This window comes from Aspergillus candidus (genome assembly GCF_002847045.1).
Source record: "Aspergillus candidus strain CBS 102.13 unplaced genomic scaffold BDW47scaffold_6, whole genome shotgun sequence".
Classification (NCBI taxonomy): Eukaryota; Fungi; Ascomycota; class Eurotiomycetes; order Eurotiales; family Aspergillaceae; genus Aspergillus; species Aspergillus candidus.
In genome coordinates this window covers 295,579-306,313 of record NW_020194011.1, presented here as the reverse complement: position 1 = coordinate 306,313, position 10,735 = coordinate 295,579, and the positions used below count along the sequence as shown (strand labels likewise).

Below are 10,735 nucleotides of genomic sequence, written 5' to 3'. Positions count from 1 at the left end.
GTGTCGATTGTGGAGAATCTCCCATGTTTTAGCACGAAAAAACACACCCCTCACGGTCCTCTTAAGATTGCACAAGATAGTCAATCAATCGAGGTGTTTCCAGAGACTGAAATAAATTCTTAGATGTCGCGCGGGGTTAAGTAGGTTTAGGTAGATGAGGAAAGGAACGAGGCTGGAGAACAGTTAGTTCAGTCGTCACATGGTGCGGCTGTGCAGATACGAGACCCATGTCTCTCTGCTACCTATATTCGCAGTGTAGTGTAGCAAGGCTCCTTTGATCTCAATTTATCCAAAATGGATAACCAGGTGTACTCAGCACACAGACAGCCTACAAAAAACCCAATCACGTAGAAAGGCGAAAGGCCCTTGAACTCACAAGCCAAAGATAGATATACATGAAAACTTATCAGAGGTCAGGGGTTTGATATTCTCTCTCCCAAAGCACAAATCTAACCACAGCAGTCCAATCCATTCATCCCATGTACACCAAACCAACCACCACTAGCGCATGATCCAAACCTGGTATACATACATGTATGTTATGCAAGAAAAAAACAGTTAAACGAGAGAGATAAATACATTCCCCACTCCCATTTCTACATAAAGGTCGATCTAGCAATCATCCGGCTCAACATCACTCGCCCCCTCCTCAAACCCCTCATCCATAGCATCCGGGTTGAGGTTCGCCACATCAGGCGCAATACCATCCTTGTACTTGCTCTTGTCGTGCGAGATGGTTTTCCACCCTGATGGGTGGGATGCGTCCTTGAGGTATTCGGACATGGGGAACTATTTTGTTGTAAAATTAGATTAGTGTATGTTCGATGGTGCGATATATGGGGGAGTAGATATTGCGGGACATACGTAATGGTCGTTCTTTTTCATGGTCACTACCCAGGGCACGTTGTCGAATGTCACGGCGCGGATGCGGAAATAGGTGTTGTCGGGGATTTTGCTGACCTCGCGAACGAAGAGGTCGAGGTTGGGTGTTGGGACGCCGTTGACGGCTGTGATGAAGTTGGTGGGGGAGAGGCCGTATTGGTATGAGGGGGAGCCGCGGCTCTGTGAAGGGTTAACAATTTCTTCCGAATCTGTAGATAAAAGGAGGGGAGGGAAGATACATACCCGTGCACTGACATACACCTCACTATGCAGTTTCGAAATCTGCTGCCGGACAGCATGGTGAGGTTTCTGCAAGACAGCACCGCAGAACACGACCGCACGGTCGGTTTCCAGATCCTGAGTGGGAACGGTAGGCACCTGCACACGCATTTCCTGGCCATTTCGCACAATCAGGGCTTCGAGGGACTCCTTATCGTACATTATGTCCAGCTCCGAGACGCGCGTGATGAGCTGGCCGTCCAGCGTCAGAATAACGTCACCCTCCTGCAGAGAGTCTGCCGCTGAGGCAAAGCCAGGAGGCGGGCAGTCGACCTTGCGGATCATGAAGAGCTGGTGCCGCGAGGGGTTAGATTCCGTGACTCGCTGGATCCACTCTTCTGACACGCCCATGATGCGGGCCTGGCTCATCTGGACGACGTAGCTTTCCATGTTCAAGATGCGCAGTTGCGGGATGGTTCCGTTTTGGATCTTCGAGGTGAGAGGTAGCAGGGATGGTGTCGCGAAGCCCAGGTGGTACTCCACGTCCTTGTGAGAGCTGGGCGTACGCTCTCCCAGGTAGTTCAGCCACAGGGCCTGGACCACACCGTCCTCACCGAGCAAGACGCCGTTGGAGCATTGTCCGCTTAGACCAGTATCGACGGTGATAGCGTCGAGGTTGATCGCGCGGTAGCGGGGCGCCGAGGCGTTGGCCGGGATAGAGACGGTTGTGATGTCTGTCACCGCCGTCTTGGCCACCACGATGCGGAGGTTCTGGTTGAAGCCGACGAAGATGGTGTCTTGTCCCTGCTTGATGTATTCCGTGCTGAGACGGGCGCTTTGCACCGGCGCCTCGACCAGACTGGGATCGTACTGGACGATGCTGTAGTTTTGGAGCGGGTGCAGGAACACCACCTTGGCGCTAACGATGACGGAATCTGCCACGGTGATGTTGATGTCACACAGGTCGTAGGGAACAATCGCCCGCGAGACGACCACCAGACCCTTCTCCGCATCGATCACAAGGCCAAACCCGGTCTTCTTGGCCTGCGGGTACCCGTCCAGCTTCAAGGGCATGGTACACGACACGCGCACAAAGCTGCGCACAATTTCGGCCGCAGCCGAATGCTTCACGCCGTCAAGCTGGATGAAATCCGCCTTACGCGGAACAGGCGGGAGCGCCGGGATGGGATCGGACAGATCGGAAAAGTCCCAGAGACCGGACGTGTCGTTGCGGACGGCCAGTCGCATCTTGGGGTGCCAGTGACGGTCGATGTAGACGATACTGGTGCCGCGGGTGTGCAGATCGCGGATGTGTCGATACGAGATGACCACCCGCGATCGATCAGGGATGGTTTTCATCACCTCCACGAACTCGTCCAGGTTGCGCGTCGGTCGTTTATCTACAGCATCGATGATCCATCCGGAGAGCGTATTCTCCAGCTTGAAGGAACCCGCCGCCTCGCAGACATAGACGCCGCGGGTGGCGATCGCATAGAGTCGCGCTTGCTGATAGGACAGGTTGTGGAATGTGCCGCCGGCCACCGAGACGAACCGATCCGGCGTGATCGCGTGGAGATCGCCCACCTGGCATTCCAGCTCCACATTCTGACCGCCTCTCTGCACGAGCAGGCGGACGGGCTTCCCCACGCTGGTGTCCAGGATGTCATCGAGTCGGATGAACTGGGTGAGGAGCTCTCCATTGACCTGCAGCAGCACATCTCCCTCCTCAAGCTGCCCGTCGGCCGGACCTTCGGGGAGAATGATCTCGGCCACAAGCATGCTGGTCTCCGCAGGCGCCGCCTTGCGGACAGTGGCCTCCCACTCGGGAGTCAGGCCCAATCGCCGGCACTCATCGAAGGGCTTGAGGATCCACTGCGTCTGGATGGTTCCGCGCGTGACCGGTTCTCCCCGGCGGATGCATTCCAGCGCCCGACGGGGGCGATCTAACGGCAGGAAGTAATCCGTGGCAGCGCCGTCGGCACGACCGCCGGCCTGCAGGGCGATCGCATTCCCCGCGATGTTCACCACCGGACTTCCTGAACTACCGCCGCTGGCTGCGGCAGCAGCCTGGATGTAATTGGTATTGAAGTCGCTGTACCCTTCACCATACTCCGGCGCGTTGCGGTCCAGCCGACTGATGACACCAGACAAGATACTCAGCTTCTCACCCGCATCGTTACCGACGACGCGGATCTCCGAACCCACGCGCGCGCCATCCGGCTGCAGCTTCAACTCCGCCAGCTTCATATACCGAATCGCTTTCGGGTCGAATTTCAAAAGACCAAAGTCGTGAACAGGATCACGATAAACCGGACGGACATCGCACTGAAGAAGCACCAACCCGTTAGCGTCTGACATATCTAGCGTCCACAACCCTGCGTACTTACCTCCTCATGGTTATCAAAGATACAATAACCCCAGAACGGACCAGGACACACAACATGTCGATTCGTCAGGATATAACCACGCTCCGCATCAACCACAAAGCCCGTAGCCTGGCTACTCATCGACAGATCGGTATCAAACGAGCAGGTCTGACAGAAATGAATCGACACCACGCTCTTCACGACCTGCTCGATCGTGGCTTGCCATTCCGGCGAATCCGCTTGCGCGGGTCCGATAGCCGACAACCGACCGGGATCCTCCTCATCTTCGATATCGTACACGGTGCCATTGGCCGGGGTGGTGTCACCGGGGGTCAAGGATGAACCCTCGGGTTTCAGCTGCTTGGGCGCGCGGTCCGCGGCGGGACCAATGGAGCTGCGCTTGCGTTTCGCACTCGCGTCGCCATTCATATCCATTCTCCTGATGACCGAACAGGTACGGGGTCTCCGGGGAGAGCGGGCGAAGGAGCACAATGACCGCGCCGACGTTTGATGGGGGAGCTTCGTGGTAAGCGCGACGGCGTGGGGTCGGCGGGAGAGGATTCGAGGCCAATCGAGGGATCGGGGACGCGAGAGACGAGCCGACGACCGGGGCGAAAGATACGAATAGACAGGCGACCAGGGGGAATTTAACGAAAGTCTAGAAGAATCAAAAGGGGCGCTTGAGGAAGTGATATAGGGCGCTGATGGCGCGGCTGCAACTGAGCTCGCGCTAGTATGACTAGAGGTAACTGTAGTAGCGACAGACAAGCTCCTTCTGCAGGTAGGGAGCCAAGCACAAGACATTCACGAGACCCCCAAGAAATTGAGAGTTGCAGAAGAGAGGGGGGGAGGAGTGGGAGGGGGTTGGAGAAGAGAGACAGGTGAATGGATAGGAAAATGAGGGTGACCAGGATGTGGACAAGAAAAAGAAAACCAAGAGACAAACAGCTTCCTCAGGCTGCGATCGAGGACGAGGCGGAAATGAGCGAGAGTTGAAAGGGCGGAGAGGGGAATGGCAGGCCCTGATTGGCCCATCGCTCTCTTTCCGCTCGGCAGATCGCATATCTTAAGTCATCCGCTGCGGGTCGGCGCATCTTCTGACCATCCCATGGGATATTTTGAGAGCCTACGACATATGTTGGGGAACTGATTTTCGTTTTTGAAAAGCATTCGGTTAAACGGATGTCTCCCACCGAGCGGATATACAGAGTGGCACAGCTTGTTTGTGTGCGGGGGTAAGAGGGGGTCTGCTGCGCGCGTCACAGGAACCACACTGGCGATCCATACTGGGGGCAGATTAATCACAGGGAAATTCTAATGCTCAAGTTGCCAATATATCTAGCCAACGTCTACTGTACATTCCCCACCATCCCCGCAGCTGGAGTTTAAAAAATATTTGCTCCCCACGACGACGCCACCGGTCAACCCGCATCTTGTTATGTCGGGACTAGACCCGACGAGACCCGACGAGACCCGTGCGCGATCCCTCCTCTGACCACCGTATCTGGGTCGGGAAAACCAGAATCTTTGGGGACCCCAGATCGATCAAACTTTGTAGCTCATAAATCCGGGGCTAGGTCGACGAATTCGTGGCCAACTTTGTAACCGATTTTGTACAACTTGTGTTGAAAGTAAGGGAATTCTGCTGCGCTGCGGCCAGACGTGCCTATCTGGGGGGGTCTCAGATCGATCTTTGTCTAGCTATACAGTAGACCTCACAGTCGGGTAGATTCTAACTGAACTGCCGCATTCCAATATAAAAGAGAAAGGAAGAGAGAAGAGAAAGGTAGGCATCGCGATATCCGCGAGATGGTAGAGTTCAGGCAGCGGGATCGGTAGCGGGGGAAGGACTGGGCCGGCCATTCCCCTGACCCGCCTGGGGGCTCGGTTGAGAAGCACCACTGGCGCCCGGTGCCGCGCGAGGAAAGAGCTCCGCCAGCCGCTGGTAGATCTCATTCATCGACGTCAAATGTGGCGGTGGGCTCATGATAGCGGGTGCAGACGGAGGCGCGCTGCCGGTTTTCTTGGAACGGTCGGCAAAGGTCGCAAGGTACGCCAGGTTGTACTGTAAGCGCCGCATGCAGTCGATGTATTCCTGGCTGGGCTTCTGGCCCTGCCCCTTGGTGGCGTCGCCCGCCTGATCGGCCGCCGGCGACGGATGACCATCCTGCGACCCTTGCTGAGCAGGTTGCGGAACACCAGCTTTGCCCGCACTCTGGAGGTTGAGCACCTCTTGTAATAACATCGAGTTAATATCCAAAAGTGTAGCGACCCGCGCCTTGTCGCGCGCGGCCGTCGAGGATGCTTGCGCGGAGGGTTGAGGAGGTGCCGGCGAGGCGGTGGCCGACGACGCCGGTTTCTGCGGTTGCCCGGGACCCATGTTGTTGGCAGGCATGGAAGCCATATTCTGCGGCGCGGCGGCGGCTGTGTTTGGGGGGTAGGCGGCAGATGAGGTGGCCTGGGGTGGGAGGAACTGAGCCATGGTGGTAGGCACTGCTGAGTGGGCAAATTGAGTTGGGAAGTTCGGGGGAGGTGCTGCTAGACCGAAGAACACATCCTTGGCATTAGTTGATCAAGGCCATAATCGGGCATTCCAAGGGAAAAAATGCACCGGGAAGACAGAAAAGAGAGAGACAAACATACCAGAAGGTTGTTGGGGGAAGCCCGCGGGCATCATGGGTCCACCAGGTTGCATAGGCATAGCACCGAAAGGATGTTGTTGCTGGGGATGAGAGGGGGTGGGAGGTTTTTGTGGAGGATAGGAGGGGATGGGATTCGGATAGTAAGGAAATTGTTGGCCCGGGGGACTCTGGGAGACAGGAACAGGGTAACCCGTCTGCATTGGGAAACCCTGAGGCGCGTTGGGATCCATTATTCTTCCTGGCCGGTGCGGTAATCACCTGGGTAGTGAGGGATGAGTTAGGAGGTGATTGTCGAGGTGCAGCCAATGAGCGGATGGAGGAAGTTGGCCCGATAATCCAGTCCAGAACGAGAATAATGTCGAATCAATGTAGACAAAGCGAGCGAGACGATCTAGGATATAGACGGTGCTTCGGAGAGTATGCCAAGAGGCAATGAATATATCGACACGATAATGAATTTCCAGCCCAAATGACCGAATCGTGGAAAGAACGGGGAACAATGAGAGATCCTCTAGCTTGAATTGCGATCGCAGCACGGACGGACGTGACGGGGTGGATGGGCTTTGGGCGGTTAGACTGGGGGGATTTCTCTGGAACGGTTGAAAATCAGACTCAGCAGTCACAGAATCATCGATAAAGCATGATTGATTGGTTGTAGACAAGACAGAAGGAGGGATAAGGGTGGATGATACTGAGTAGTACCTACGGTAGCTTCCCAGAAGAGTGAGTCGATGGGAAAGAGATTTGCTGCTGATCGGGGCGGGAAGCCTGGGAGCCTTGGGGGGATTGGCCACCACGATAAGTGCCGAGTCTATATGTGCTATTTCACTGAACATTATAACCAGCTACACTCACTCAAAATACACATTTCAACAATAAAAGGGAGTAGAAGAATTTACGGTTTGCATGCGCTTTAGTATCAGTTAGATACAAGACTTGATATCGATGTCTAGGGCCAATCTATCCCAAGACGAGCAGTCTCCAGCACAACACTTGGTTGATATGAATCATGTGACGGGCTGCGGAGAAAAAGGAACCCGTTCATTGCAGTATATATACCTTCACATAACCGGTTGGCTTGGAAGATTCCTCATACATTGTATGGTGAAGTTAAACCCTGATTATGGTGATGCTCAAAATTCTAATTGAACATTCAAGTTATAGCGTTATGGTTGTTGATATGGAGACTCATATTTGGTGTCAGCTTATGGAAAAGTATATAGAATTTATATATCTTCATGGTTCCTCTTTCTACAAACTATATATTGTTACATTAAACGTCTAATAAAAGATCTAGACTAGCATAAATATTGACTACAGATCACTATCTCATTTCAAAGACATACAAACGACGCTCTACCCCAACACTATTCCCAGTATAATTGTACTGATTAGTCAGTGTTCTCGAAGTCCGCCTCATCTTAGCCTCGGCGAGTTTGGCCCGGCTGACGGCGCTTCTACAGCATCATGCAACTTTCTCTTGCGTCAGAACGTGTCAATTGTATGTCTTGAACATCTTGTCAATACAATTCACAGCATCTAAGAGTTCTTGGAGGCAAGTGAAAGCCGTTGGAATGCACTCCCTTTCGACTAATCTTGTACATGGAGCGTAAAACCTGGCAATTCTTACCATCCCATTCTGGGGAATGTGGAAGACCTCGACCGATGGCTGTCGGGGATGCCAACCACCAAGCAGATCAGGGATCGGTTGAGGATACTTAACTCTGTGGCTACTCATGACTTAGAGATAACCAGCGGAAGTAGGTTCTTGCTCCTTTCTCCATGAGCTCGGTCGTCGGTCCCAATGAGTCCTACTATATACCGATGCACACGGGCACAAATGTTTTGATCGTTGCCAAAGATTTGACTTCTTGAGTGAGGTGGACAGAATAAAGGGAGGTATAACTTAAGGAAGTAGTGAATTGCCTAGATGATGCGAAGACACTGTGAAGCACTCAACGGATGGGAGATCAAGGCTCATCCAAAACACCCGCGGGGCGTGTGACGGTAGCGGTCGAGAAATTGTCACTTGAAACTGTCCTCAACGGAGTACGTTGAACAGTACGGGGTGCTCCGTACTGGCGATCGGCCCCGGTGTGTATCTCACCTAGGCACCAAATGATATATCACCTCGTTCCCCATGAGCCAGAGGCATGATCCCAGCATCCCAGCGATCACTTCGACGGTCATCATCGTCGATCGCACCTATCCTGATATAAATCCAGCTAGCCACAATGGTCCCAAGATTACGGAGTACACAGCAGTCAGTAGTCGGGAGATCTTCCGAAGGATTTCATAATTGCCAATGATGATATGCACTTTCACTAATAAATTTTGTGTTCTATCAGGGAGCCGCAGCCCCGGGCCGTGTCTTGTCCGCCACATAGTTCGGAAAGAAATAGCCAAATCGTACTACTATATTTGGACGGTGTCATCCAGTCACTGTGTTTACACCGCCTCCCAGGGGACCTTACAAGGCTTCCATCATACCTACTCGATAGCAGAGTGTCCAGGAGGACCCACATCCGATGGGGCTTATCTACACCCCAGATCCATGTCCATGGCGTCCGATACACCCCTTACTGCAGGAACTATCGAAAGGGCAGCTGGCGAAGCCTCCTGCGATGAATGCCCCGAGGTGGCACAGGGGAGGATATGGCAGCTGGCAAAGCTCGCGTGTAGGTTTTGACGTGGAATCAGTTTTCCTCGTCTGGCCAGTTTAATTCCGAGAACTATGGAATTTGTACCACCAAGAATGTGAGGTAAAGATGTCGACTGCGATGGGCTTCAAGATCTTCAACCAGGTACGGAGTAAGTACCGGAGACCCTCATCATTGATCCACACGGGGATGCCGACTGGACTCGCAAGCACCGGGTGATCGACTGCTGCCGCGGCAATCAATAGTCTGGAGTACAGAGCCGCTGCCCCGGAAACTCGACCGACCTTACCCCGTAAGTCAGTTGCGTTTCCTGCTGACAGTAGGATTGTGAGTTAGTACTATGATTCTCCTACCAGTATGGGTCCCGCACCAGTTCCACCCCACATGATTATAGTAGCGCTGGGTGGTTTTGTCTCGACGGTATACTTGTGCATGCACAGTACATATGCCTGAAGCCCTGACATCGACCATACTCCTATGGGTAGGCTCGATCGCATCAAACTACCGACCGGAACCCGTCTCCGACCCGCCGCAATGTACGAAGTTCCGCCACGATGACAAGTCAGATTATTTTCCTTCCTATGCTCTGACACATCAGACACCGACTTACTCGCCCCGATCAGTAGGAAGAGAAAAAAAAAAAAAAAGAGCCAGGGGAAATATCTATTATTGTACGTCCTAATGGAACCTTTTACAGCGAGCGAGGTAACCGCGAGTTAGAGGGCTTGAGGTTTTGAGCGGGATGCTAGACTGCGAATAAGAAGTTTGCGGTCATGTCGGAACGACGCCCTCAGCGCATCTCCAGAATTCAACGTCCATGCCCAATGGTGTCTGCCCAGGAACTTTGAAACACTCCCCTAACACCAGGGAGCGTTGCAATGCAGCCTGTTTTGTGTGGCCAGCTGACTGTCATTCGTCGCCGATCTGCAGAGATCCTGGCTCGGTACGACACTAACACATGGTGTGCATGAGATAGTCGTCCTTCGAGGCCGTGATGCATCATGCTGGCAGCAACGTCTACGGCAGTGATTTCCCTGATTGATCGAAATCGCATAAAAAAAAAAAGAATCAAATAAATAAAAAAACCACTCTCTACTCCCACTCTGCGAAATAAACATCTTCCGAATGTGGCGGGCCTAACTGTGCCAACACTTGGCACAGTTAGTCGTCAACCTTTTGTGTTCATTTATTTGAATCTTTATCTTTATTCTTGTTCAATTTTCCCTTTTTGCTTTTTGCTTTTGCAGAATGAAATTTGGTCAGCACTAATCCTATAATTAATATTATTGATTAGTTTTTCTCCTTCCAATCTGTCGAGTTAACTAGCGCGGTTAGCGACAGCGGGAGACGCTCTTTTCATCTGATGCCCTATGTCGTGTCACATCCGGTCTTCTTTCACGCAAGCTTTTTCCGATATCGACAATGGGCCCTTAGTCTTGACTCCAGGGTACTGAAACCAAATTGTTTTACCAATAATCCAGGGCCCCAGACCTTCTTCGATGCATGCGCTGGCAAAAGGACAAGGGAAAGCGGTTTCACCCACGTCATTTGATGCCAAACAAACTGCCATACTTGTCGGGTCTTGCACTACTGGTGGGGTCAAAAGTGGGACCATATCGACATTGGCATTATTTAATATCACTGGCCGGCCTACGAGGCTTTGGCCGCTTGTTTGCATCCGGTTGGCTAGGCCCATGTATATCAGATGTAAAGCCGCAGCTGAAGGATCGATATTGCTTATGATGGTCCTGACTCCACAGATGTCATTTGGCCACCGATCTCCCCCCACCGGCCGCCAGGAGGAACTCCTGCTATTCCGTACGTCTATCAATGCCTGACAGCCGCTGCACCCGGCAAGGAGGTCATTGAAGTGGCAGGAGAAAGCAATCGAAGAAAAGGAGACTGTCATTACAATAGTGCATCATTGAACCCACTTCATCGGACAACTCCATCCAGTGGGGCCCTT

The 10,735-nt window shown here is 52.9% G+C and overlaps 4 protein-coding genes across 4 annotated transcripts; 1 reads left to right on the top strand and 3 right to left on the bottom strand.

The window, feature by feature from the left end:
• Nucleotides 1-612: 612 nt before the first annotated feature.
• On the bottom strand, nucleotides 613-3,902 carry BDW47DRAFT_115603 (putative nuclear serine protease HtrA2/Nma111; the record flags this gene model as incomplete). The annotated part of the gene is made up of 4 exons (XM_024814816.1): nucleotides 613-789; nucleotides 865-1,062; nucleotides 1,126-3,426; nucleotides 3,489-3,902. 4 exons carry the CDS (start codon nucleotides 3,900-3,902, stop codon nucleotides 613-615), a joined length of 3,090 nt encoding a protein of 1,029 aa, XP_024675021.1.
• Nucleotides 3,903-4,777: 875 nt separating this feature from the next.
• Nucleotides 4,778-6,670, bottom strand: BDW47DRAFT_100347 (uncharacterized protein). Its single transcript, XM_024811410.1, has 2 exons — nucleotides 6,111-6,670; nucleotides 4,778-6,005 (listed from the first exon to the last, which is right to left on the bottom strand). Exons 1-2 carry the CDS (start codon nucleotides 6,337-6,339, stop codon nucleotides 5,287-5,289), a joined length of 948 nt encoding a protein of 315 aa, XP_024675020.1. The 5' UTR covers nucleotides 6,340-6,670; the 3' UTR covers nucleotides 4,778-5,286.
• A 955-nt stretch (nucleotides 6,671-7,625) lies between these two features.
• Nucleotides 7,626-8,499, bottom strand: BDW47DRAFT_100344 (uncharacterized protein). Its single transcript, XM_024811409.1, has one exon. It carries the CDS (start codon nucleotides 8,492-8,494, stop codon nucleotides 8,315-8,317), a length of 180 nt encoding a protein of 59 aa, XP_024675019.1. The 5' UTR covers nucleotides 8,495-8,499; the 3' UTR covers nucleotides 7,626-8,314.
• Nucleotides 8,500-8,533: 34 nt separating this feature from the next.
• Nucleotides 8,534-9,416, top strand: BDW47DRAFT_100343 (uncharacterized protein). Its single transcript, XM_024811408.1, has one exon. It carries the CDS (start codon nucleotides 8,638-8,640, stop codon nucleotides 8,830-8,832), a length of 195 nt encoding a protein of 64 aa, XP_024675018.1. The 5' UTR covers nucleotides 8,534-8,637; the 3' UTR covers nucleotides 8,833-9,416.
• The last annotated feature ends 1,319 nt before the right edge of the window (nucleotides 9,417-10,735 follow it).

Bases quoted from the DNA above. Each gene is read 5' to 3' on its own strand.
- BDW47DRAFT_100347 (XM_024811410.1), bottom strand. From the start codon at position 6,339: ATGGATCCCAACGCGCCTCAGGGTTTCCCAATGCAGACGGGTTACCCT. The intron at 6,006-6,110 runs GTATGTTTGTCT...TCTTCGGTCTAG, and splicing joins CTTCCCCCAACAACCTTCTG to CAGCACCTCCCCCGAACTTC.
- BDW47DRAFT_100343 (XM_024811408.1), top strand. From the start codon at position 8,638: ATGGGGCTTATCTACACCCCAGATCCATGTCCATGGCGTCCGATACAC.
- BDW47DRAFT_100344 (XM_024811409.1), bottom strand. From the start codon at position 8,494: ATGTGGCGGACAAGACACGGCCCGGGGCTGCGGCTCCCTGATAGAACA.